The sequence below is a fragment of the Oncorhynchus mykiss genome, chromosome 3 (assembly GCF_057628025.1).
Source record: "Oncorhynchus mykiss isolate SJ-2025 chromosome 3, ASM5762802v1, whole genome shotgun sequence".
In the NCBI taxonomy this organism is placed as follows: Eukaryota; Metazoa; Chordata; class Actinopteri; order Salmoniformes; family Salmonidae; genus Oncorhynchus; species Oncorhynchus mykiss.
Window position 1 is genome coordinate 85571983 of NC_143024.1, and position 27759 is coordinate 85599741.

Genomic DNA, 27759 nt, shown 5'->3' on the forward strand with positions numbered 1-27759 from the left:
ATGGAGATCAGCGCAATCGCTATGGTGGCAGCCGCGATCGCCTCGACGACCAGCGCGATCGCTATGGTGGCAGCCGCGATCGCCTCGACGATCAGCGTGTTCGATATGGTGGCAGTCGTGATCGCCTTGACGACCCACCTGTTCGCTTTAGTGGCAGCCGCGATCGCCTTGACGACCCACCTGTTCGCTATGGTGGCAGCCGTGATCGTCTTGACGACCCGCCTGTTGTTCGCTATGGTGGCAGCCGTGATCGTCTTGACGACCCGCCTGTTGTTCGCCATGGTGGCAGCCGTGACCGCCTTGACGACCCACCTGTTGTTCGCCATGGTGGCAGCCGTGATCGCCTTGACGACCCACCTGTTGTTCGCCATGGTGGCAGCCGTGATCGCCTTGATGACCCGCCTGTTCGCCATGGTGGCAGTCGTGATCGTCTTGACGACCCGCCTGTTGTTCGCCATGGTGGCAGCCGTGATCGCCTTGATGACTCGCCTGTTCGCCATGGTGGCAGCCGTGACCGCCTTAATGACCAGCATGATCGGTACAATGACCAGTACGACGAATCATAAGATGACCAACATGTCCTATTTCCAGGTTGTCCAAGGGAATTACAGCCATCCTCCTCAATGCTAATCTGCTGGTACAGGGAGCCTACTTCAGTAGTATCCCATGCTGGTGCACTACCCTATAATTTCCCCTTTGATTCTAATGCCTCACAAACAATCATTCATGTTACTCCATTTCCAGGCTGTTGTTAACTGCCCAAGGTGCTCAGTAATTTGGACATTTACTCAATCAAAATAATACCAGATCTTGGTGCACTTGATAACCGGAATTTGGAAAATACAAAAAATGATTTTATTTGATAGACAAACTAGGCCTAGACTTGGTCTTGGTATTTGATGAGCATCCCCATTAACTGTTGCAAAAGCAGCAGCTACTCTTTCTGGAGTCCACAAGAACAGCTCAATAGACAAGAACAGCTCAATAGACAAGAACAGCTCAATAGACAAGAACAGCTCAATAGACAAGAACAGCTCAATAGACAAGAACAGCTCAATAGACAAGAACAGCTCAATAGACAAGAACAGCTCAATAGACAAGAACAGCTCAATAGACAAGAACAGCTCAATAGACAAGAACAGCTCAATAGACAAGAACAGCTCAATAGACAAGAACAGCTCAATAGACAAGAACAGCTCAATAGACAAGAACAGCTCAATAGACAAGAACAGCTCAAGGACATAAGTTAATTTGACAAGAACAGCTCAAGGACAGAAGATAATATGATGAGACCAAATTTCTAACTGAAACATGGCCCATGGGTCACTTCTCCACGGCCCTGTAAAGACCTGAAAGGACTGGATCAAGATCTGTGTCTAGGTGGTGAAGACCTCTCTTCAACAGCTACTGTGTCTTAGTCTCCTACATGAGGCTAACAGAAAGCTATTACCATGCTACTCAGAAGAACTCCTTTCAGGGAGGTTGATGAATTACCTTGTGGTTGGTGTGAATCAACTGGACCTAAGTTTTACCATGAAAACAAGTGCCCTTGGGTTGTATGACCCCATGTTGAGTTGAGTATGTGTGTAATTATGGAATTGTTTTGACCCTGTGTTACATATTTTAATTATTACTTTGTGGTGAAAGTAGGCTACATCAAATCTTTTTTTTTTATAACGCACTGATTTCCTGTTTTATTTGCTAGTAATTACTCCAATCAATAAATGAACTGTAAGGTGTATGGCAAGGAAGAACCTTATGTAATTACGACATTTGTATTAATTTAAATGAATCATATACATATATATATTTTAAAAAACAAGATAATAAAGGGAAGAAGTGGAGGAAAAACTGAACTAAAATCTCAGGATTATTTTTTGTTTCATTTCTTTATTCCACAGGATCACACCCGTTTTATTAATAAAATATATTTCCCCCCCTTTTAAAACCAGACTCTTCTACCTCATTCCATGGGTAAAATACCAGTTGGAGCAGGTTTAAGATTTTTTTGGGGGGGAGATTAGTTTAGATGTATTGTTTTGAATCCCAAATCTATTTAAATATGTGCTTGTAATAGTATTATAGGTAAAATGGTGGTAAACCATATTTGTTTGAATGTAGTTTTTGGTCTGGAGTTGGGGTTCACCCTCTGTTAAAGTGGTACACTCCTCCTAGTGTCGGATTGACGCTTCGCCTCTCCCGGTGTTCTTCTCAACACTCAGCGGACAAAGAATGAGTCAAACAACAGGCAGGAGGAAAATGACGATTCGTTCTCTCTGATTGCGAAACTTTTTATTCAAAAAATGAACTGGCTGCTAGATCGATGGATTGTTTTGTGCTTAACAGGTATGTGTTCGTTTTTGTGTGTGTTTGTTTCCTCACTCAACATGTTGTTTTGTCATCTGTCTGAGAAAGCCGTGGACGCAACAGGTTGATCTCTAGCTCGGGGTTTATTCCAGCGTCTAACGGGTCTCTCTACCTCTCTACCTCTCTGCCTTACCTAAAACCTCAATATGACTATTGGACTCTCTTTATTTAGATTTATATAAGCAGACCTTTGCCTGGTCACTTGTTTTGGGGGGTTCGTCTGAATTGCTTTAATTTGTTAGATGGAAGATTTGCGATAATGATAGGCTTTAGCTACTCTTGTTTTTCGCTTTTATGTTTTGTCATAAATTACAGGAGGAATGTGTGGAATAAGAAATATACTATAGTAAAATCATCATTTCTCATTTAAATAGGTGCTGTTATTCAGACAATATCCATGGTATGCATGCACTCCAATGGGTCACATAGATATCTACTAGGCAGAGAATAATACCTGAATAACTAACTCTGAGGGTCTACTAGGCAGAGAATAATACCTGAATAACTTACTCTGAGGGTCTACTAGGAAAAATAATTTGGGAGATCAGTCTGGTACAGAGAATATTTGTGGAGTGGTCTATGTTGTGTAACCAATTTTTTTTTTTTTTGGGGGGGGGGGGGGTAAATTAATAGAAAATGCAACCATGATTTAATCTAGTATTTTGAATAGTTTTTTTTCAGTAGAATTATACAAAACGAATCTGTGTCTAGTGTATAAACCCAACAGGAAGTCAAGTCAGTGGTGGAATGCCTGGCAGGAAAATGGTGTCAGTTGTTGAAGGAGGAAAGGGTCTGATGTGGTCAGGAAGCACGGAGTGACTCAGAGATTTAATCAGGAAGAGCCCAGTAGACTTGAATGATAAACCTGCGTTTTGTGTAGTAGCCCACTCATCAAGAAACCCCTTTTTAATGGTGTATGTTAGGTAGATGCATGCCTTTTTGCTATTTTGTTGTTGTGAATATGAATTAGAGAAGAGTGTTATGTTGCTGTGAGATGAATCAGGACCATAGGTACAAATGTAGGCCTATGTCATAATTTGTTGTCACACTTGTGGGTGTTTTTAGAAGTTTACAAATGTGTTTTGGAGTGCCTGGTTTCATGCATGAACACTTTTTGTCTTCTCCAACAGAGAGATGCTGAGACAGACGTACACCGTTTTAGCAAAGGTTCCACAAAACGGTGACAATGTTTTTCTTGGTTGTACGTGAATCCTGTGGTTACCAAGGTGTCTCACCCTGTCCATTCTCTCTGTCCCGATCTCCCCCCACTACACTGTAAGGACCTCGTCTAACGGTTTGGTTCAAATCTCTAACAGCTAATTGGCTGTTCACACCCGACTGGACCAGACATGATTATTTCATTGGTTGGAGTCCTCCCATCCCCCTCCTCCATTCTACTGTCCACACAGGATTCTCCAGGAGGGGAGGGGGGGGGGGGGGGGGGGGGGGGGGGGGGTTTACTAATGCCAAACAATGGGCCAATGGGCCATGAACAAAAAGGACAAAGGGAGGGCCACAGCTACCCCGTGGACGGGAGCACGGTTCTTCTCCCTGCTGTCTCTTTCTCCTCACACGTTCTTATTCTCCATCCCTCGCACATTCAAAATGAAAACAAACACAAACAGAACTGTCACTTTTTTCTCTCACAATTTCAATTCAATTTGTTTCATTGGCATGACGTAACAATGCAGTTATTGCCAAAGCTTATTTTGGAAATGTACAATATTAAAATAATAATAATCAGTTTTGCCAATGGGACAACAGTAACAAGAATAATCAAGGGTCAAAATAACCATACATTGAACAATGACAATAAGCATAGAGGACATGTGCAGGTTGATTGGTCTGTCAGACACTGTCCCTCATCTTATGGCAAGCAGCAATGTAGTGCGCTGCCAACCCACAGCTCTTTGCGTCCTCTCCCAACAAGACAGGTAGCCTATCCTCATCAGAGAGGTCTTTGAAACCTTGAATAAGGGTTTCAAATTTGAGGAAATAACACTCTAATTGTTTTGTCAGGAAATGCAACTCTCTCTCGGGTTCTGCTGTGGTGCAGTGGTTGCACAGCCATTCCTCTACAGGGAGCCAGGGTTTCCTGTGTCTACCCTTCTCCATGGCAAGGCTGTGTTCACTGAGCCTGTACTTTGTCAAGGTTTTTCGAAAGTTTTGATCAGTAACCATGGTCAAATAGTTTGCCACCATGTACCATCGATTTAGGGCCAGATAGCACTGCATTTTGTGCTTGTGCTTGTGTTTCCCAATAAGTAATGTAATTTTGTTTTGATTGTGTTGTAATTTGTTTTATTCTGATTGATTGGATGTTCTGGTCCTGAGGCTTCAGTGTGTTAGTAGAACAGGTTTGTGAACAGCTGGATGAGGGGACTCTTTTCTTTGCTCAGCTCTTTGCATTGCAGGGCTTGGTAATGATCTGAGAGGGGGTCACTGTATTTCCCCTGTTTCTCTTTCTCTCTGTCTCTGTCCTCTTTCTCTTTCTCTCTGTCTCTGTCCTCTTTCTCTTTCTCTCTGTCTCTGTCCTCTTTCTCTCTCTCTCTGTCCTCTTTCTCTCTCTCTCTGTCTCTGTCCTCTTTCTCTTTCTCTCTCTCTGTCCTCTTTCTCTTTCTCTCTGTCTCTGTCCTCTTTCTCTCTCTCTGTCTCTGTCCTCTTTCTCTCTCTCTCTGTCTCTGTCCTCTGTGTCCGTCTCTCCGTCTCTCTTTCTCTGTCTCATTTGTTTTGTGCTCTCCAGAGGTAACATCTTCTTCAGACTCTGTAGGAGGAGTGGATGAACCGTTGGTGAAGGGTCAGTTATTTATCTGCCATTAGTCACAACTTCTAAATGGAGCTCTCGAACATTTGAAGGCCATCACCGTGAGTCACCCTGGCTCCTCTTTAGTACATAGTGTAAAACAGCTTCCCTCCTTGTCTCATTCCCTTCATATGAACTAAACTGCTCCTAAGGAGAGAGCCACTGTGTAGAACCCTTTGTTGTGATTTCCTCTTTTCAAGGAAACGTTTGGAGTCAGTTCCTGCTGCATGCCCCACCCTGAACTAACGGGACTGGGAAATGTTTGGAATCAGTTCCTGCTGCATGCCCCACCCAGAACTAACGGGACTGGGAAATGTTTGGAATCAGTTCCTGCTGCATGCCCCACCCAGAACTAACGGGACTGGGAAATGTTTGGAATCAGTTCCTGCTGCATGCCCTACCCAGAACTAACGGGACTGGGAAATGTTTGGAATCAGTTCCTGCTGCATGCCCCACCCAGAACTAACGGGACTGGGAAACGTTTGGAATCAGTTCCTGCTGCATGCCCCACCCAGAACTAACGGGACTGGGAAACGTTTGGAATCAGTTCCTGCTGCATGCCCCACCCAGAACTAACGGGACTGGGAAATGTTTGGAGTCTGTTCCTGCTGCATGCCCCACCCAGAACTAACGGGACTGGGAAATGTTTGGAATCAGTTCCTGCTGCATGCCCCACCCAGAACTAACGGGACTGGGAAACGTTTGGAATCAGTTCCTGCTGCATGCCCCACCCAGAACTAACGGGACTGGGAAACGTTTGGAATCAGTTCCTGCTGCATGCCCCACCCAGAACTAACGGGACTGGGAAACGTTTGGAATCAGTTCCTGCTGCATGCCCCACCCAGAACTAACGGGACTGGGAAATGTTTGGAATCAGTTCCTGCTGCCTACCCCACCCTGAACTAACGGGACTGGGAAATGTTTGGAATCAGTTCCTGCTGCATGCCCCACCCTGAACTAACGGGACTGGGAAACGTTTGGAATCTGTTCCTGCTGCATGCCCCACCCAGAACTAACGGGACTGGGAAATGTTTGGAATCAGTTCCTGCTGCATGCCCCACCCTGAACTAACGGGACTGGGAAACGTTTGGCGTCTGTTCCTGCTGCATGCCCCACCCTGAACTAATGGGACTGGGAAACGTTTGGAGTCTGTTCCTGCTGCATGCCCCACCCTGAACTAACGGGACTGGGAAACGTTTGGAGTCTGTTCCTGCTGCATGCCCCACCCTGAACTAATGGGAATGGGAAACGTTTGGAGTCTGTTCCTGCTGCATGCCCCACCCAGAACTAACGGGACTGGGAAACGTTTGGAGTCTGTTCCTGCTGCATGCCCCACCCTGAACTAACGGGACTGGGAAATGTTTGGAATCAGTTCCTGCTGCATGCCCCACCCTGAACTAACGGGACTGGGAAATGTTTGGAATCAGTTCCTGCTGCATGCCCCACCCAGAACTAACAGGACTGGGAAACGTTTGGAGTCTGTTCCTGCTGCATGCCCCACCCTGAACTAACGGGACTGGGAAATGTTTGGAGTCTGTTCCTGCTGCATGCCCCACCCAGAACTAACGGGACTGGGAAATGTTTGGAATCAGTTCCTGCTGCATGCCCCACCCAGAACTAACGGGACTGGGAAATGTTTGGAATCAGTTCCTGCTGCCTACCCCACCCAGAACTAACGGGACTGGGAAATGTTTGGAGTCTGTTCCTGCTGCATGCCCCACCCAGAACTAACGGGACTGGGAAACGTTTGGAATCTGTTCCTGCTGCATGCCCCACCCTGAACTAACGGGACTGGGAAATGTTTGGAGTCTGTTCCTGCTGCATGCCCCACCCAGAACTAACGGGACTGGGAAATGTTTGGAGTCTGTTCCTGCTGCATGCCCCACCCAGAACTAACGGGACTGGGAAATGTTTGGAGTCTGTTCCTGCTGCATGCCCCACCCTGAACTAACGGGACTGGGAAATGTTTGGAGTCTGTTCCTGCTGCATGCCTCACCCAGAACTAACGGGACTGGGAAATGTTTGGAATCAGTTCTTGCTGCATGCCCCACCCAGAACTAACGGGACTGGGAAATGTTTGGAGTCTGTTCCTGCTGCATGCCCCACCCAGAACTAACGGGACTGGGAAATGTTTGGAATCAGTTCCTGCTGCCTACCCCACCCAGAACTAACGGGACTGGGAAATGTTTGGAGTCTGTTCCTGCTGCATGCCCCACCCAGAACTAACGGGACTGGGAAATGTTTGGAATCAGTTCCTGCTGCATGCCCCACCCTGAACTAACGGGACTGGGAAATGTTTGGAATCAGTTCCTGCTGCCTACCCCACCCAGAACTAACGGGACTGGGAAATGTTTGGAATCAGTTCCTGCTGCCTACCCCACCCTGAACTAACGGGACTGGGAAATGTTTGGAATCAGTTCCTGCTGCCTACCCCACCCAGAACTAACGGGACTGGGAAATGTTTGGAATCAGTTCCTGCTGCCTACCCCACCCAGAACTAACGGGACTGGGAAATGTTTGGAATCAGTTCCTGCTGCCTACCCCACCCTGAACTAACGGGACTGGGAAATGTTTGGAATCAGTTCCTGCTGCCTACCCCACCCAGAACTAACGGGACTGGGAAATGTTTGGAATCAGTTCCTGCTGCCTACCCCACCCAGAACTAACGGGACTGGGAAATGTTTGGAATCAGTTCCTGCTGCCTACCCCACCCTGAACTAACGGGACTGGGAAATGTTTGGAATCAGTTCCTGCTGCATGCCCCACCCTGAACTAACGGGACTGGGAAATGTTTGGAATCAGTTCCTGCTGCATGCCCCACCCTGAACTAACGGGACTGGGAAATGTTTGGAATCAGTTCCTGCTGCATGCCCCACCCTGAACTAACGGGACTGGGAAATGTTTGGAATCAGTTCCTGCTGCATGCCCCACCCTGAACCTTACGGGACTGGGAAATGTTTGGAATCAGTTCCTGCTGCATGCCCCACCCTGAACTAACGGGACTGGGAAATGTTTGGAATCAGTTCCTGCTGCCTACCCCACCCAGAACTAACGGAACTGGGAAATGTTTGGAATCAGTTCCTGCTGCCTACCCCACCCTGAACTAACGGAACTGGGAAATGTTTGGAATTAGTTCCTGCTGCCTACCCCACCCAGAACTAACGGGACTGGGAAATGTTTGGAATCAGTTCCTGCTGCCTACCCCACCCAGAACTAACGGGACTGGGAAATATTTGTAATCAGTTCCTGCTGCCTACCCCACCCAGACCTAATGGGACTGGGAAATGTTTGGAATCAGTTCCTGCTGCCTACCCCACCCAGACCTAATGGGACAGTCTGGAGTTGTTGACTGATCTGTCTCAGGCCCCCTCACTGTTCTTCTTTATTACGATAACCCCCTACCTCCCTACTGCAATCCTGCCCCCCACAAACGGCGGAATGTAGTCTCTGTGACCGCCCGCGTACAGGAGAGAGGAGCCCCCATACCATCTCTCTCTCACCCCAGTTGGAGACTGAGTTGCAGTCATCATTACACATACGCACGCACGCACGCACGCACGCACGCACGCACGCACGCACGCACACACACACACACACACACACACACACACACACACACACACACACACACACACACACACACACACACACACACACACACACACACACACACACACCCCACTTCCACCACCCCATCTCACTATCTTATATTCTCTCTGTTCTCAGCCTTTTATCTGACCCACTGAACATCAGGAGCATTCCACCTCTGCAGTCTGTTTCTGATGGGCCCTGTGCTCTCTGTGGGGTAGAAAACAAACAAACCCCCTCGTGAGTTTAGTGGTCTGGAATCCCCCTTAAACTTTTGGATGTGCAAGGGGTATGTAAGGGAGAGTTGGACTGAATACGTATGGGTAGAGGTTATATAATAATAAGACCAACAATAATAATAACAATAATAATGATAATAATAATTATACATGGGACTTATATAGTACTTTTTAAAGAGCCAAAGATGCTTGGTTAAAGTGATGATGGACTGGGGCATTTCAAAGCTAGTGTTGGAGAGCATTCAACTGTGAAGTCTAATCTCTCCTTGCCATTTGCATGTTTCACTGGCTATTCAAAATATATTGTATGTTAAAAGGCCTTGTATGCAGACTGCTGTTAGTAAGCATTTCACTGTCAGTCCACACCTGTTGTTTACGAAGCATCTGACGAATAGAATTAGATTTTGATTTGGTATGTAGAATGGGACATATCACCGTGACTTCTGACTCCTCCATCCATGGGTATGTGGAGTGGTCTCTGCCCTCTTATTCTGAACTACCCCATGTGTTTTTAACCTTCCCGTGAAAATACAATCTGGAATTGTTTTGATTATTGGAATTAATAACTTCTCCCCCTCTCTTTTCTCTCTCATTTTCTTCCATTGTGTGTGTCCGTGTTCATGGTGTGTGTGTGTGTGTCTGTGTTCGTTGTGTGTGTGTGTGTGTGTCCCTGTCCGTTTTTGTTGTGTGTGTGTGTGTCCCTGTCCATTTTCGTTGTGTGTGTGTGTGTGTGTCCGTGTTCGTTGTGTGTGTGTGTGTCCGTTTTCGTTGTGTGTGTGTCCGTGTTCGTTGTGTGTGTGTGTGTCCGTGTTCATTGTGTGTGTCAGTCTGTGTGTGTGCTGGGGTGCAGGTGACCGTTCGGGAGGAGAGGCGTTTCGCCATGCTCTTCCAGTCCGTGGTACTCCAGTGCCAATACCACACACCCTCCACACAGACCCCTGTGGTGCAGTGGTGGTACAAGTCCTACTGCCGTGACCGCACACAAGACTCCTTCACCTTCCCCGAGAGCCTGGGGGTCCAGGGGTCCGAGCTGGGCGCCGCGGCCCAACTGGAGTGCTCGGACAGCAGCCGCACCGTCCGCATCGTAGCCTCCGGCCAGGGTGCCTCCATGACGCTGGCTGAGCACTACAAGGGCCGAGACATCGCCATCGTCAACAGTACTGTGGAGATTTCTAATGGGTTGATTTGTATTGTGTTCATTTAAATTGTGTGTGGAGGCGTTTATAGTTTAATGAGCTGTTGTGTGTATGACTAGAAGGCGGTGCTTGAGAATATGTTGTGAGGGAAGATGTGCGCACACTCGCACATGACACACACACGCTTAAATGCTGTTTTTTAAATTTATTTTTTATTTCACCTTTATTTAACCAACTGCAACTGCGACCTGGCCAAGATAAAGCATAGCAATTCGACACATACAACAACACAGAGTTACACATGGAATAAACAAAACATAGTCAATAATACAGTAGAACAAAAGAAAACAAAAAGTGCAAATAAGGTAAGATAAGGGAGTTAAGGCAATAAATAGGCCATGGTGGCGAAGTAATTACAATATAGCAATTAAAACACTGGAATGGTAGATGTGTAGAAGATGAATGTGCAAGTAGAGATACTTGGGTGCAAAGGTAGGTAGATAGATGGGCTATGTACAGGTGCAGTGATCTGTGAGCTGCTCTGACAGCTGGTGCTTAAAGCTAGTGAGGGAGATATGAGTCTCCAGGTTCAGAGATTTATGCAGTTTGTTCCAGTCAGTTTGTTGAGTAGAGTGTTGGAGGCTATTTTATAGATGACATCACCGAAGTCGAGGATCGTTAGGATGGTCAGTTTTACGAGGGTATGTTTGGCAGCATGAGTGAAGGATGCTTTGTATAGGAAGCCAATTCTAGATTTAATTTTGGATTGGAGATGCTTAATGTGAGTCTGGAAGGAGAGTTCACAGTCTAACCAGACACCTAGGTATTTGTAGTTGTCCATGTATTCTAAGTCAGAGCTGTCCAGAGTAGTGATGCTGGACAGGCGAGCAGGTGCGGGCAGTGATTGGTTGAATAGCATGCATTTAGTTTCCCCTGCGTTTAAGAGCAGTTGGAGGCCACGGAAGGAGAGTTGTATGGCATTGAAGCTCGTCTGGAGGTTAGTTAACACAGTGTCCATAGAGGGGCCAGAAGTATACAGAATGGTGTCGTCTGCGTAGAGGTGTACCAGAGAATCACCAGCAGCAAGAGCAACATCATTGATGTATACAGAGAAGAGAGTCGGTCCGAGGATTGAACCCTGTGGCACCCCCATAGAGACAGCCAGAGGTCCAGACAACAGGCCCTCCGATTTGACACACTGAACTCTATCAGAGAAGTAGTTGGTAGACCAGGCGAGGCAATCATTTGAGAAACCAAGCCTGTCGAGTCTGCCAATAAGAATGCAGTGATTGACAGAGTCGAAAGCCTTGGCCAGGTCGATGAATACGGCTGCACAGTAATGTTTCTTATCGATGGCGGTTAAGATATCGTTTAGGACTTTGAGCGTGGCTGAGGTGCACCCATGACCAGCTCTGAAATCAGATTGCATAGCGGAGAAGGTACGGTGGGATTCGAAATGGTCGGTAATCTGTTTGTTAACTTGGCTTTCGAAGACCTTAGAAAGACAGGGTAGGATAGATATAGGTCTGTAGCAGTTTGGGTCTTGAGTGTCACCCCCTTTGAAGAGGGGGATGACCACGGCAGCCTTCCAATCTTTGTGAATCTCAGACAATACGAAAGAGAGGTTGAACAGGCTAGTAATAGGAGTTGCAACAATTTCGGCGGATAATTTTAGAAAGAGAGGGTCCAGATTGTCTAGCCCGGCTGATTTGTAGGGGTCCAGATTCTGCAGCTCTTTCAGAACATCAGCTATCTGGATTTGGGTAAAGGAGAAATGGTGGGGGCTTTGGCGGGTTGCTGTGGAGGGTGCCGGGCAGTTGACCGGGGTAGGGGTAGCCAGGTGGAAAGTATGGCCAGCCGTAGAAAAATGCTTGTTGAAATTCTCAATTACAGTGGATTTATCGGTGGTGACAGTGTTTCCTAGCCTCAGAGCAGTGGGCAGCTGGGAGGAGGTGCTCTTATTCTCCATGGACTTTACAGTGTCCCAGAACTTTTTTGAGTTAGTACTACAGGATGCAAATTTCTGTTTGAAAAAGCTAGCCTTAGCTTTCCTAACTGCCTGTGTATATTTGTTCCTAACTTCCCTGAAAAGTTGCATATCACGGGGGCTATTCGATGTTAATGCAGAATGTCACAGGATGTTTTTGTGCTGGTCAAGGCAGACAGGTCTGGAGTGAACCAAGGACTATATCTATTCCGAGTTCTACATTTTTTGAATGGGGCATGCTTATTTAAGATGGTGAGGAAGGCACTTTTAAAGATTAGCCAGGCATCATTACTGACGGGATGAGGTCAATGTCATTCCAGGATACCCCGGCCAGGTCAATTAGAAAGGCCTGCTCGCAGAAGTGTTTTAAGGAGCATTTGACAGTAATGAGTGGAGGCCGTTTGACCGCTGACCCATTACGGATGCAGGCAATGAGGCAGTGATCGCTGAGATCTTGATTGAAAACAGCAGAGGTGTATTTGGAGGGTGAGTTAGTTAGGATGACATCTATGAGGGTGCCCGTGTGTACGGATTTGGAGTTGTACCTGGTAGGTTCATTGATAATTTGTGTGAGATTGAGGGCATCAAGCTTGGATTGTAGGATGGCCGCGGTGTTAAGCATGTCCCAGTTTAGGTCACCTAGTAGCACGAGCTCAGAAGATAGATAGAGGGCAATCACATCACATATGGTATCGAGGGCACAGCAGGGGGCAGAGGGAGGTCTATAGCAAGCGGCAACAGTGAGAGACTTGTTTCTGGAAAGGTGAATTTTTATAAGTAGAAGCTAAAATTGTTTGGCTACAGACCTGGATAGTAAGACAGAACTCTGCAGGCTATCTTTGCAGTACATTGCAACACCGACCCCTTTGGCAGTTCTATCTTGACGGAAAATTCTATAGTTAGCGATGGGGATGTCAAGGTTTTTGGTGGTTTTTCTAAGCCAGGATTCAGACACGACTAAGACATCCGGGTTGGCAGAGTGTGCTAAAGCAGAGAGTAAAACAAACTTAGGGAGTATGTTAACATGCATGAAACCAAAGCTTTTACGGTTACAGAAGTCAACAAATGAGAGCACCTGGGGAGTGGGAGTGGAGCTAGGCACTGCAGGACCTGGATTAACCTCTACATCACTAGAAGAACAGAGGAGAAGTAGGATAAGGGTACGGCTAAAGGCTATACGAACTGGCCGCCTAGCACGTTCGGAACAGAGAGTAACAGGAGCAGGTTTCTGTGCACGATAGCATAGATTTAAGGTTACAGTATGTCAGTGTTTTAGTGTTAGAAGCAGTGGTCCGTCATGGCCTGTGTCACTTGTCCCAGTCTCTATACTGTGTGATCCGTCTCCCAACATAAATTGTGAACGCTTCTGCTTGGCGTTTCCTGTTCCTCAAATAGTATTTCTCTGTCTGTCCTACACAATACACACACACACACACACACACACACACACACACACACACACACCACATTAAAGGGATATTTCACCCAAATTACCCGTTGGTTTCCTTACCCTGTGAGCAGTATATGGACAAAGTATGACAGCAATCCATGCTTTAGTTTAGTTTTCCTGGCACTTTCCAAATGCTAACATTTTAGCATTTTTGGTACCAATCCCATCCAAGTCATGGAACCCATTTTTCAAATCTATAAGTTACTTTGTTGAGATTCACAATGCATTTGAGATTTTTGGGGGTGATTTGAACATGATGCGCAAAACAAATGCTAATATCGGTGCCATGACTCCAATGAGGTTTGTGCCACAAATCCTAAAATATTAGCATTTGGAAACAGTGCCAGGGAAACTAAACCGAAGCATTGATTGCTGTCATACCTTGTCCATAGACGGCTTACAAGGTAAGGAAACCAATGTGTAATTTGGGTGAAATATCCCATTAACGACAATGCCCCCTGTTCACAATGGAGTGGTCTCTGCCCTCTCTTATCCTGAACCACCCCATTGAGCTCCTTATCAAAAGGAAACACACACATTCTTTGTTCTGCCTTTCAAAGAGAACACCAACCTTTTTGTGTCCCTTTTAGCTAAACACCCTCCTGTTTCATAAATCATAATATAAATCTGTAGGATGTATGAATGTGTCAATTGTCAATGTATCTTTGAGGATTGTTCAGTACATTGTTTGCCTAAGGGTATATAATCCTATGACAGTATACCGTTGTGTATCTGACCCTGTCCCTGTCCAGAGGCGGACCTGCGGATCGGGGACCTGCAGTGGGGCGACAGCGGCGTGTACTTCTGTAAGATAGTCATCGCTGACGACCTGGAGGGGAAGAACGAGGGCCAGGTGGAGTTACTGGTGCTGGGTGAGTGACCACAGGAATGAACCCCTCAGCACACAGGAAGTAAACATTCAACACAGGATGTCAAACCACCTCAACATCAAAGAGGAAGGGATAGAACGGAAATTAACATTCTGTTGAGGCTTTCTGTCCTACCTTTTTGAGGTCCTCTCTTTTTTATTTATTTATTTTAATTTCACCTTTATTTAACCAGTCAGGCCAGTTGAGAACACCTTTATTTAACCAGGTAGGCCAGTTGAGAACACCTTTATTTAACCAGTCAGGCCAGTTGAGAACACCTTTATTTAACCAGTCAGGCCAGTTGAGAACACCTTTATTTAACCAGTCAGGCCAGTTGAGAACACCTTTATTTAACCAGTCAGGCCAGTTGAGAACACCTTTATTTAACCAGTCAGGCCAGTTGAGAACAGTTGCTGTGGGGGGTGATAACTGTTGACCAGGGTAGGGGTAGCCAGGTGGAAAGCATGGCCAGCCGTAGAAAAATGCTTATTGAAATTCTCAATTATTATCGTGGATTTATCGGTGGTGACAGTGTTTCCTAGCCTCAGTGCAGTGGGCAGCTGGGAGGAGGTGCTCTTATTCTCCATGGACTTTACAGTGTCCTAAAATTTTGGGGAGTTTGTGCTACAGGATGCACATTTCTGTTTGAAAAAGGATTGTCTGAAAGGATTTGGAAGTTGGGAGTTGTGGGAATAGGAAACACTTATTTATTGTCTTCTCTCACTTTCTGAACCTAACCACAGCAGCTAGTGTAAGTAAGTGTATGTGTTTGTTTGATACGGTTCGTAGTGATGTGCTTTGTTATAAATGTCCCGGTTCTAGAAGGCGTCTACATTCCAAAGTGCACTTACAACTGCTGCCATGACAACGCTGCTGCTCTGCACGGTTCTGATCCTCTCTGAGAGGACCTATTGTTTGGCTGAGCTTACCGCTGTAGAACAACAGACATAACCCTGACATAGCCGTGTATAAACCTTTATAACCTAAAATATAGTGTCAGTATAGGCCAGCTAGACATAGGCTACATAACAGAGAGCTCACAACATACAGTACCTATGTGGAATAAGGTAATTACACATACAGTACACATGCATTACAGACAGTAGTTCTAGTTAATTGTTGTGAGTAATGTAATCCACTTCTTAAGGTGTTTCATTGGCAACATTTTTGTTGGGGGGGGGCAAGACTAAAACATGTTAAGGGTCAGTGGTGTAGCATGTAAATGTTATTTAACCTTTATTTATCTAGACAAGTCAGTTAAGAACAAATTCTTATTTACAATGGCGGCATACCGGGGAACAGTGGGTTAACTGCCTTGTTCAGGGGCAGAACAACAGATTTTTACCTTGTCAGCTCTGGGTGTCATGTACTGTCATGTTGTCTTGTCTCTGTCCTTTCCCTTCACCCTGTCTCCCTCTGCTGGTCGTGTTAGGTTACCTTTTCTCCCCCGCTTTCCCCCAGCTGTCCCTTGTCTCCTCTAACTACCCATTCACCCCGTTCCCCACCTGTTCCCTTTTTCCCTCTGATTAGGTCCCTATATCTCTCTCTGTTTCTGCTCCTGTCCTTGTCGGATTCTTGTTTGTTTGTGTTATTCATGCCTGAACCAGACTATCGTCATGTTTGCTGCAACCTTGTCCTGTCCTGTCGGAATCTGCCGGTCCATCTGAGCCTACGTATGTTTTGTTATTAAAGAAGCCCTGTTTACGTTAGTTCGCTTTTGGGTCCTCATTCACGCACCATAACAGAAGAATCCGACCAAGAATGGACCCAGCGACTTCGGATCCTCTCCACTCAGCCGTCGAGATCCAGGGAGCGATGCTAGGCAGACACAAGCAGGAATTGTCTGCTGCTCGACATGCCGTTGAGACCCTGGCCACCCAAGTCTCCAACCTCACAGAACAGGTTCACCATCTCCGCCTCGATCCACCGGCCACTTCCAGGGCTTTCGAATCTCCGGAGCCCAGAATCAATAACCCGCCGTGTTACTCTGGGGAGCCCACTGAATGCCGCTCGTTCCTCACCCAGTGTGATATTGTGTTTTCTCTCCAGCCCAACACTTACTCCAGGAGCACCGCTCGTGTCGCCTACGTCATATCTCTCCTTATTGGACGGGCTCGTGAGTGGGGCACGGCAATCTGGGAGGCAAGGGCTGAGTGTATTAACCAGTATCAAGACTTTAAGGAGGAGATGATACGGGTTTTTGATCGATCTGTTTTTGGGGAGGAGGCTTCCAGGGCCCTGTCTTCCCTATGTCAAGGCAATCGATCCATAACAGACTACTCTATTGAGTTTCGCACTCTTGCTGTCTCCAGTGGCTGGAACGAGCCGGCCTTGCTCGCTCGTCTTCTGGAGGGTTTCCGCGCAGAGGTAAAGGATGAGATTCTCTCCCGGGAGGTTCCTTCCAGCGTGGATTCCTTGATTGAACTCGCTATTCGCATTGAGCGACGGGTTGATCTTCGTCACCGAGCTCGTGGAAAGGAGCTCGCGCTCTCCGTCGCCTCCCTCTCCGCATCACTACCATCTTCCTCTGCCGGCTCGGGTGCTGAGCCCATGCAGCTGGGAGGTATCCGCATCTCGACTAAGGAGAGGGAACGGAGAATCACCAACCGCCTCTGTCTCTATTGCGGTTCCGCTGGTCATTTTGTCACTTCATGTCCAGTAAAAGGCCAGAGCTCGTCAGTAAGCGGAGGGCTACTGGTGAGCGCTACTACTCCTGTCTCTCCTTCAAGATCCTGCACTACCTTGTCGGTCCATCTACGCTGGACCGGTTCGTCAGCTTCCTGCTGTGCCTTAATAGACTCTGGGGCGGAGGGCTGTTTTATGGACGAGACCTGGGCTCGGGAACATGACATTCCTCTCAGACAGTTAAAGGAGCCCACGGCCTTGTTCGCCCTGGATGGTAGTCCTCTCCCCAGGATTCAGCGTGAGACGCTACCTTTAACCCTCACTGTTTCTGGTAATCATAGTGAAACCATTTCTTTTTTAATTTTTCGTTCACCTTTTACACCTGTTGTTTTGGGCCATCCCTGGCTAGTTTGTCATAATCCTTCCATTAATTGGTCTAGTAATTCTATCCTCTCCTGGAACGTCTCTTGTCATGTGAAATGTTTAATGTCTGCTATCCCTCCTGTTTCCTCTGTCTCTTCTTCACAGGAGGAGCCTGGTGATTTGACAGGGGTGCCGGAGGAATATCACGATCTGCGCACGGTGTTCAGTCGGTCCAGGGCCACCTCTCTTCCTCCACACCGGTCGTATGATTGTAGTATTGATCTCCTTCCGGGAACCACCCCCCCCCGGGGTAGACTATACTCTCTGTCGGCTCCCGAACGTAAGGCTCTCGAAGATTATTTGTCTGTAGCTCTTGACGCCGGTACCATAGTCCCCTCCTCCTCTCCCGCCGGAGCGGGGTTTTTTTTTGTCAAGAAGAAGGACGGGTCTCTGCGCCCCTGCATAGATTATCGAGGGCTGAATGACATAACAGTGAAGAATCGTTATCCGCTTCCTCTTATGTCTTCAGCCTTCGAGATCCTGCAGGGAGCCAGGTTTTTCACTAAGTTGGACCTTCGTAACGCTTACCATCTCGTGCGCATCAGGGAGGGGGACGAGTGGAAGACGGCGTTTAACACTCCGTTAGGGCACTTTGAATACCGGGTTCTTCCTTTCGGCCTCGCTAACGCTCCAGCTGTCTTTCAGGCATTAGTCAATGATGTCCTGAGAGACATGCTGAACATCTTTGTTTTCGTTTACCTTGACGATATCCTGATTTTTTCACCGTCACTCCAGATTCATGTTCAGCACGTTCGACGTGTCCTCCAGCGCCTTTTAGAGAATTGTCTTTTTGTGAAGGCTGAGAAGTGCACTTTTCATGCCTCCTCCGTCACATTTCTCGGTTCTGTTATTTCCGCTGAAGGCATTAAGATGGATCCCGCTAAGGTCCAAGCTGTCATTGATTGGCCCGTCCCTAAGTCACGCGTCGAGCTGCAGCGCTTTCTCGGCTTCGCAAACTTCTATCGTCGTTTCATCCGTAATTTCGGTCAGGTGGCAGCTCCTCTCACAGCCCTTACTTCTGTCAAGACGTGCTTTAAGTGGTCCGTTTCCGCCCAGGGAGCTTTTGATCTCCTCAAGAATCGTTTTACATCCGCTCCTATCCTTGTTACACCTGACGTCTCTAGACAGTTCGTTGTCGAGGTTGACGCGTCAGAGGTGGGAGTGGGAGCCATCCTTTCTCAGCGCTCCCTCTCTGACGACAAGGTCCACCCATGCGCGTATTTTTCTCATCGCCTGTCGCCGTCGGAACGTAACTATGATGTGGGTAACCGCGAACTGCTCGCCATCCGGTTAGCCCTAGGCGAATGGCGACAGTGGTTGGAGGGGGCGACCGTTCCTTTTGTCGTTTGGACTGACCATAGGAACCTTGAGTACATCCGTTCTGCCAAACGACTTAATGCGCGTCAGGCGCGTTGGGCGCTGTTTTTCGCTCGTTTCGAGTTCGTGATTTCTTATCGTCCGGGCTCTAAGAACACCAAGCCTGATGCTTTGTCTCGTCTCTTCAGTTCTTCAGTAGCCTCCACTGACCCCGAGGGGATTCTCCCTGAGGGGCGTGTTGTCGGATTGACTGTCTGGGGAATTGAGAGGCAGGTAAAGCAAGCACTCACTCAAACTCCGTCGCCGCGCGCTTGTCCTAGGAACCTTCTTTTCGTTCCCGTTCCTACTCGTCTGGCCGTTCTTCAGTGGGCTCACTCTGCCAAGTTAGCCGGCCACCCTGGCGTTCGGGGTACGCTTGCTTCCATTCGCCAGCGTTTCTGGTGGCCCACCCGGGAGCATGACACGCGTCGTTTCGTGGCTGCTTGTTCGGTCTGCGCGCAGACTAAGTCCGGTAACTCTCCTCCTGCCGGCCGTCTCAGGCCGCTTCCTATTCCCTCTCGACCGTGGTCTCACATCGCCTTAGATTTTGTCACCGGACTGCCTTCGTCAGCGGGGAAGACTGTTATTCTTACGGTTGTCGATAGGTTCTCTAAGGCGGCTCATTTCATTCCCCTTGCTAAGCTTCCTTCTGCTAAAGAGACGGCACAAATCATCATCGAGAATGTTTTCAGAATTCATGGCCTTCCGTCAGACGTCGTTTCGGACAGAGGTCCGCAATTCACGTCTCAATTTTGGAGGGAGTTTTGCCGTTTGATTGGGGCTTCCGTCAGTCTCTCTTCCGGCTTTCACCCCCAGTCTAACGGTCAAGCAGAACGGGCCAATCAGACTATTGGTCGCATCTTACGCAGTCTTTCTTTTCGCAACCCTGCGTCTTGGTCAGAACAGCTCCCCTGGGCAGAATACGCCCACAACTCGCTTCCTTCGTCTGCGACCGGGCTATCTCCTTTTCAGAGTAGCCTCGGGTACCAGCCTCCGTTGTTCTCATCTCAGTTCGCCGAGTCCAGCGTCCCCTCCGCTCAGGCTTTTGTCCAACGTTGCGAGCGCACCTGGAAGAGGGTCAGGTCTGCACTTTGCCGTTATAGGGCGCAGACTGTGAGAGCTGCTAATAAGCGTAGAACGAAGAGCCCTAGATATTGTCGCGGTCAGAGAGTTTGGCTCTCCACTCAGAACCTTCCCCTTAAGACGGCTTCTCGCAAGTTGACCCCGCGGTTCATTGGTCCATTCCGTATCTCTCAGGTCATTAATCCTGTCGCAGTGCGACTTCTTCTTCCGCGATATCTTCGTCGCGTCCACCCGGTCTTCCATGTCTCCTGTGTTAAGCCCGTTCTTCGCGCCCCCGCTCGTCTTCCCCCCCCCCCCCCCATCCTTGTCGAGGGCGCACCTATCTACAGGGTCCGTAAAATCTTGGACATGCGTCCTCGGGGCCGTGGTCATCAGTACCTAGTTGACTGGGAGGGGTACGGTCCTGAGGAGAGGAGTTGGGTTCCCTCTCGGGACGTGCTGGACCGTGCGCTGATTGATGATTTCCTCCGTTGCCGCCAGGTTTCCTCCTCGAGTGCGCCAGGAGGCGCTCGGTGAGTGGGGGGGTACTGTCATGTACTGTCATGTTGTCTTGTCTCTGTCCTTTCCCTTCACCCTGTCTCCCTCTGCTGGTCGTGTTAGGTTACCTTTTCTCCCCCGCTTTCCCCCAGCTGTCCCTTGTCTCCTCTAACTACCCATTCACCCCGTTCCCCACCTGTTCCCTTTTTCCCTCTGATTAGGTCCCTATATCTCTCTCTGTTTCTGCTCCTGTCCTTGTCGGATTCTTGTTTGTTTGTGTTATTCATGCCTGAACCAGACTATCGTCATGTTTGCTGCAACCTTGTCCTGTCCTGTCGGAATCTGCCGGTCCATCTGAGCCTACGTATGTTTTGTTATTAAAGAAGCCCTGTTTACGTTAGTTCGCTTTTGGGTCCTCATTCACGCACCATAACACTGGGATTCGATCAAGCAACCTTTCAGTTAACTAGTCCAACGCTCTAACCACTAGGTCACCTGCTACCTGCCACCCCTGATGGTCAGTGGTATTTCATGTTAAGGGTCAGTGGTGTCACATGTTAAGGGTCAGTGGTGTCACATGTTAAGGGTCAGTGGTGTTGCATGTTAAGGGTCAGTGGTGTCGCATGTTAAGGGTCAGTGGTATCGCATGTTAAGGGTCAGTGGTATGGCATGTTAAGGGTCAGTGGTATCACATGTTAAGGGTCAGTGGTATCGCATGTTAAGGGTCAGTGGTATGGCATGTTAAGGGTCAGTGGTATCACATGTTAAGGGTCAGTGGTATCGCATGTTAAGGGTCAGTGGTATCGCATGTTAAGGGTCAGTGGTATCGCATGTTAAGGGTCAGTGGTGTCACATGTTAAGTGTCAGTGGTGTCGCATGTTAAGGGTCAGTGGTGTCACATGTTAAGGGTCAGTGGTGTCGCATGTTAAGGGTCAGTGGTATGGCATGTTAAGGGTCAGTGGTATGGCATGTTAAGGGTCAGTGGTGTCGCATGTTAAAGGTCAGTGGTATGGCATGTTAAGGGTCAGTGGTATGGCATGTTAACGGTCAGTGGTATGGCATGTTAAGGGTCAGTGGTATCGCATGTTAAGGGTCAGTGGTATGGCATGTTAAGGGTCAGTGGTGTCACATGTTAAGGGTCAGTGGTGTCGCATGTTAAGGGTCAGTGGTGTCGCATGTTAAGGGTCAGTGGTATCGCATGTTAAGGGTCAGTGGTATCGCATGCTAAGGGTCAGTGGTATGGCATGTTAAGGGTCAGTGGTGTCGCATGTTAAGGGTCAGTGGTATCACATGTTAAGGGTCAGTGGTATGGCATGTTAAGGGTCAGCAGATGTGGGACAGCAGACGAGCTGACTTTGGCTTTGTACACACACCACCAGAGTTTGAGTTGTTGAACCCATTTTAATTCCTTCAGAGTTAGTCTGTTTATGTGTAGAACCCTCCTCCTACTCCTTTCACCGAATGGGGCCAGTCTCCCTTCTCTCTCTCAGGTTACTGTCTGTGGTATTTATATGCCTGTTGAGGGCTAGGAGAGCTCAGTGCATAGCGCACGGATGACTGTGCCTACATGGTGGGGCTAAACTGTCTCCTTCTACATTTGTTTCTCTTTCTCTCAGATTCCCTCCTTTTCTCCTTCTCCTGTTCTCCCTTGCTCTCAGCTTCCCTCCCTCTCTCCTTCTGTTCTCTTTCTCTCAGCTTCCCTCCCTCTCTCCTTCTGTTCTCTTTCTCTCCGCTTCCCTCCCTCTCTTCTTCTTCTCTCCTCTCTTTCTCATAACTACATTTTTCACAGCTTTTTATTTTTGGGTATTTACTCTGAAGCACCTCATTTCTTCTACCCGTTCTTCCCCTTGTCTTCTCATCATTGTTTCTTCTCTCCTTCTCTCTCTCCCTCCCTCCTCTCATCCCTCACCTTCCCCTCTGAGGATACCACAACAACAAAGTCATAAACCTTGCCTTTTTCTACAATTTATCTTCTTAAAATGTGATTTAAATTTAACCTTAACCCTAACCCTAACCCCAATGCTAACCTTATGCCTAACCCTAACCTTAACCACAATGCTAACCTAATGCCTAACCCTAACCTTAAGACCACAAAAGCACATTTTTGTTTACATACATATTTACGATATAGCCCATTTTGACTTTGTGGCTGTGGTAACTAGTGGAAACCCTCCTCCTCCCTCACCTCCTTCCCCTCTCAGAGGCACATAGTTTCTCCCCTTTCTTTCTCTCCCTCTCTCCTATCCTCCTTCACCTTCTTCCCCTCCCAGAAGCACATAGTTTCTCCCCTCTCTCAGGTTACTGAGCTCAGCTGGGTTTATATAACTAAGTGCCAGAGCAGGGTGGTAGGATCAGTATGTGTGTGTGTGTTTGTGTGTTTGTGTGTGTGTGTGTGTGTGTGTTATATCAGACGAGAGGAGTGTGAAACTTCTGCCTGTCTGGCCGTGGGAGTTTAGTCTGCCCCGACAGCTAGCAGACATGTTGAACTAAAGAGGCCATTCACACTCAATTTAGTATTTAGATATAGGCCAACACAAACACACAAACACACTTCATGTGTGTAAACCAGGTATTTTAGCATCCCCATTGAACCTGTCTAAAGAGATAAACATAGAGATTAGTTATCTTATTTTGGCGTTTGGGTGAGGGCATGGTCCCATTTCAACACCATTCTTTCTTTCTATTTATCCCTATATTTATCTCTCTCTCCAAAGCCCTTCATCCGTCTCTCACTCTCTGTCTTTATCTCCCTTAACCATTCTGTCTCCTCCTCTGTGTGTCTCTCTCACTCTCTGTCTTTATCTCCCTTAACCATTCTGTCTCCTGTGTCTCTCTCACTCTCTGTCTTTATCTCCCTTAACCATTCTGTCTCCTCCTCTGTGTGCCTCTCTCACTCTCTGTCTTTACGCTAGTAAAACCAAATGCATGCTTTTCAACCGATCGCTGCCTGCACCCGCATGCCCGCCTAGCATCACCACCCTGGATGGTTCCGACCTAGAATATGTGGACATCTATAAGTACCTAGGTGTCTGGCTAGACTGCAAACTCTCCTTCCAGACTCATATCAAACATCTCCAATCGAAAATCAAATCAAGAGTCGGCTTTCTATTCCGCAACAAAGCCTCCTTCACTCACGCCGCCAAGCTTACCCTAGTAAAACTGACTATCCTACCGATCCTCGACTTCGGCGATGTCATCTACAAAATGGCTTCCAACACTCTACTCAGCAAACTGGATGCAGTCTATCACAGTGCCATCCGTTTTGTCACTAAAGCACCTTATACCACCCACCACTGCGACTTGTATGCTCTAGTCGGCTGGCCCTCGCTACATATTCGTCGCCAGACCCACTGGCTCCAGGTCATCTACAAGTCCATGCTAGGTAAAGCTCCGCCTTATCTCAGCTCACTGGTCACGATGGCAACACTCATCCGTAGCACGCGCTCCAGCAGGTGTATCTCACTGATCATCCCTAAAGCCAACACCTCATTTGGCCGCCTTTCGTTCCAGTACTCTGCTGCCTGTGACTGGAACGAATTGCAAAAATCGCTGAAGTTGGAGACTTTTATCTCCCTCACCAACTTCAAACATCAGCTATCTGAGCAGCTAACCGATCGCTGCAGCTGTACATAGTCTATTGGTAAATAGCCCACCCATTTTCACCTACCTCATCCCCATACTGTTTTTATTTATTTATTTTTCTGCTCTTTTGCACACCAATATCTCTACCTGTACATGACCATCTGATCATTTATCACTCCAGTGTTAATCTGCAAAATTGTAATTATTCGCCTACCTCATGCCTTTTGCACACATTGTATATAGACTCCCCCTTTGTTTTCTACTGTGTTATTGACTTGTTAATTCTTTACTCCATGTGTAACTCTGTGTTGTCTGCTCATACTGCTATGCTTTATCTTGGCCAGGTCGCAGTTGCAAATGAGAACTTGTTCTCAACTAGCCTACCTGGTTAAATAAAGGTGAAATGAAATGAAAAAAAAAATCTCCCTTAACCATTATGTCTCCTCCTTTGTGGGCCTCTCTCACTCTCTGTCTGTATCTCCCTTAACCATTCTGTCTCCTCCTCTGTGTGCCTCTCTCACTCTCACCGTTTAGCAGAAACAAAGCAGCCGTTGTTACCATGGCGATAGCGTTCGTCTGACCCTCTTTCCCCTATGAGCTCTAATTATTAATTGGTGTCCCAAAATGCTTCAGTGAAGTGTCTGTCCCCGTTACACTCGGCTCCCATTCCCCCCCCCCCCCCCCTAGTCTGGGGTAGTGTGTGTGAAGTGTCTGTCCCCGTTACACTCGGTTCCCATTTTCCCTTCCCCCCCTAAACTGGGGTAGTGTGTATGAAGTGGGTGTGAAGATCTATTAGCATGACACTTGAACTTTGTCTTCACTCCTATTAACTTGAATCATGGGAAATTATTAATGATGATCACTTTGGCTTCAGAATCAGGTATTAAAGAATAGTTTGACTGTTCTTTTCCTCGACTTCGCTTTAGATTTATCTGTCTGGTAATCTCTATGCATGACTCTTAGTCAATAACTCCATCTGTTTGGCTGATTTGCCTCACCTTTGACCTCTGCCCACTGCTACTTCCTGTCTGCAGCGCCTCACCTCTTGCTCTCCTTCTCTCTGCAGGTAGGACAGGTATGCTGAACGATCTCCTGCCTGAGTTTGATGTGGAGATTATGCCAGGTACGGCTGCCTGCTTCCTCACCCACTGGCTACTGTGTGCGTGTGCGTGTGTGTGTGTATGTGTGTATGTGTGTATGTGTGTATGTGTGTATGTGTGTATGCCAAAAATTGCCTTTTCACCCCACCTGTTCCTTCCTTACCTGTTTCCTTCGGTGGCATCACCTGCTCTGGCTCTGCTCACCCTGTTCTCTCACTGTCCAATCAGCTTCTGGGAATATTGAATGATTTAACAACTGCAGAGTAAAGGACAAATCAGCTCGTTGCCTCGTCTTATATTCTGCCTCTGCGCAGTCAAGCATTAACTCACTCTCACTGTCACAATCATATTCTTGCAACAGGACTTCTTCACAAGAAGCCCTACGCCCTCTCTCTTTTGAAGATGAGATCTCTCTCTGAAGAGGTCCACTTGGGATGTGTGTTTTCACAAGGGGCTGACTAAAGTGGCGTGTTTGTCGTTTTTTTGGTCACGGCCAGAGGAAGTTCATCATTAGTGTTGGGATGCTTTAGTGATGTGAGGCTGTGATAAGCCAGCAAGCCCTGCCTCTCTACACCCTGAACATTGGAGGGTTATTATTACCATAAATGTCAATGGTTTTTACGGATGTGAAGAGAGGACAGACATGCAGAAGATGTAACTGTAGTAAGTAACATGTAGTAACTCACTCAAGTAACAAGATGTGTATCTCTACTGTTTGTGGGATCTGCAGTCTCATTGATCTGTGTCTGTGTTCCAGAGTGGGTGTTTGTGGGATCTGTAGTCTCATTGATCTGTGTCTGTGTTCCAGAGTGGGTGTTTGTGGGATCTGTAGTCTCATTGATCTGTGTCTGTGTTCCAGAGTGGGTGTTTGTGGGCTGTGTAGTCTCATTGATCTGTGTCTGTGTTCCAGAGTGGGTGTTTGTGGAATCTGTAGTCTCATTGATCTGTGTCTGTGTTCCAGAGTGGGTGTTTGTGGGATCTGTAGTCCTGGGCAGTATCCTGTTCCTGTTGTTGATGGGGATCTGCTGGTGTCAGTGCTGCCCTCACTCTTGCTGCTGCTACCTCCGCTGCTGCTGCTGCCCCGACACCTGCTGCTGCCCACGCCACCGTGAGTAACACACACACACATACACACACACACACACACACACACACACACACACACACACACACACACACACACGGTCTTACATTCACTAGCGGTCTTACACAGTCTTACATTTGTACTGTTTTCTAGTCTATGAGGCGGGGAAGATGGTGAAGAGGGGCCAGCCTCCCCAGGTTGTTGTGTACCCCCCTTACTGCATCCCTGGGGTCCCCACCATGGTCCCCTTCGCCCCGCCGTCCCTCGCGGAACCTAAGATGGTCTCCCTCCCCTCAGTGGAGAACAACCTGGCTGGGGGTGAGTGACCCGCCCCAGCATTGTGGGAAATGTAGTTTTGCATGATATATCATGGTAACAGTGTGTGTGTGTGTGTGTGTGTGTGTGTGTGTGTGTGTGTGTGTGTGTGTGTGTGTGTGTGTGTGTGTGTGTGTGTGTGTGTGTGTGTGTGTGTGTGTGTGTGTGTGTGTGTGTGTGTGTGTGTGTGTGTGTGTGTGTGTGTGTGTGTGTGTGTGTGTGTGTGTGTGTGTGTGTGTGTGTGTGTGTGTGTGTGTGTGTGTGTGTGTGTGTGTGTGTGTGTGTGTGTGTGTGTGTATACATGTTTTGTTTGTGTAAGTGTGTTTTCACTGTGCCCGTAGTGGCTTTGATCCTTGATATAAGTGTGTGCGTCCATGTCCACAGTATGCAGTGGCTATCGTCTCCAGCCCAATCACAGTCAGGACTCTATGAGGGTTCTGTACTACATAGAGAAGGAACTGGTACAGTTTCCCTCTACCAAGATTGTGTTTGTGTGTGGATGGGTTGGTGTGGGGATGGGTTGGCGTGTGTGTTGGGATGGGTTGGTGTGCGTGTGTGTGTGTGTGTGTGTGGGGGGGTTGGTTTCATCCTCATCAGAAACCCTTCATTACATTCTCTATTAACTATTCATTTCCCCATTTGTAACAAACCAACCCTGATTACACTAAATGTCATCAATACCATCTGCTGAGAGAATACATCTGTGTCGAATCAGTCAAATGTTGTTTGGTAACATTTGAAGGACTACCTATAAACTGCTTATAAACCATCATAAAAATGATTTATTATCCATTTGTAAACTTCTTTCTGTCGACATTAGTAAGTACAAACTTGTTTTCTGTGTTATCGTAATGTTTTAAAGTCGACTTTCATATAGTTATACCATACGATCAGACCAACCGATGGGGTGGTGATGTCTTCAGAACAGCTTTGGCCATGGATGTCACACACGCCATGGATGTCACACACACATGTCTGACCTTAGTATTCTTTGTTTTCTTTGTAAGTTTGGTTAGGTCAGGGTGTGACATGGGTGATGTATGTGTTTTTGTCTTGTCTAGGGTTTCTGTATGTTTATGGGGGTGTTTTTCCTATCTAGGTGTTTTTGTACGTCTATGGTTGTGTGTGTGTGTGTGTGTGTGTGTGTGTGATAGATTGGTTCTCAATTAGAGGCAGCTGTCTATCGTTGTCTGTGATTGGGAACCATATTTAGGCAGCCATATTCTGTGGGTATTTTGTGTGTGATTGCTCCTGTTTCCAGTGTTCCAGTGTCAG

At 47.5% G+C, this 27759-nt stretch overlaps 2 protein-coding genes across 5 annotated transcripts in view; both read left to right on the plus strand.

Moving 5' to 3' along the window:
• The window catches only part of LOC110520565 (immunoglobulin superfamily member 11), a 27805-nt gene extending 25949 nt beyond the window's left edge, over nucleotides 1–1856 (plus strand). Inside the window, exon 7 of the mRNA XM_036975154.2 lies at nucleotides 1–1856. This exon is cut by the window's left edge and continues 209 nt beyond it. Within this exon, the coding sequence (XP_036831049.2) occupies nucleotides 1–566 (566 nt within the window). The 3' untranslated portion in view covers nucleotides 567–1856.
• Nucleotides 1857–2162: 306 nt separating this feature from the next.
• Nucleotides 2163–27759, plus strand: part of LOC110520566 (immunoglobulin-like domain-containing receptor 2) — a 34389-nt gene continuing 8792 nt past the window's right edge. The window contains exons 1-7 of one of the 4 annotated variants that reach the window (XM_090230373.1): nucleotides 2169–2346; nucleotides 9825–10154; nucleotides 14323–14442; nucleotides 25052–25108; nucleotides 26047–26193; nucleotides 26323–26487; nucleotides 26869–26979. In XM_090230373.1, coding sequence (XP_090086499.1) covers nucleotides 2304–2346; nucleotides 9825–10154; nucleotides 14323–14442; nucleotides 25052–25108; nucleotides 26047–26193; nucleotides 26323–26487; nucleotides 26869–26979 — 973 coding nt within the window. In that variant the 5' untranslated portion in view covers nucleotides 2169–2303. Of the gene's footprint in view, nucleotides 2347–8909; nucleotides 9048–9824; nucleotides 10155–14322; nucleotides 14443–25051; nucleotides 25109–26046; nucleotides 26194–26322; nucleotides 26488–26868; nucleotides 26980–27759 lie in introns of those variants that run through there. The other 3 variants (XM_036975156.2, XM_090230372.1, XM_090230371.1) reach the window with 3 other exon arrangements.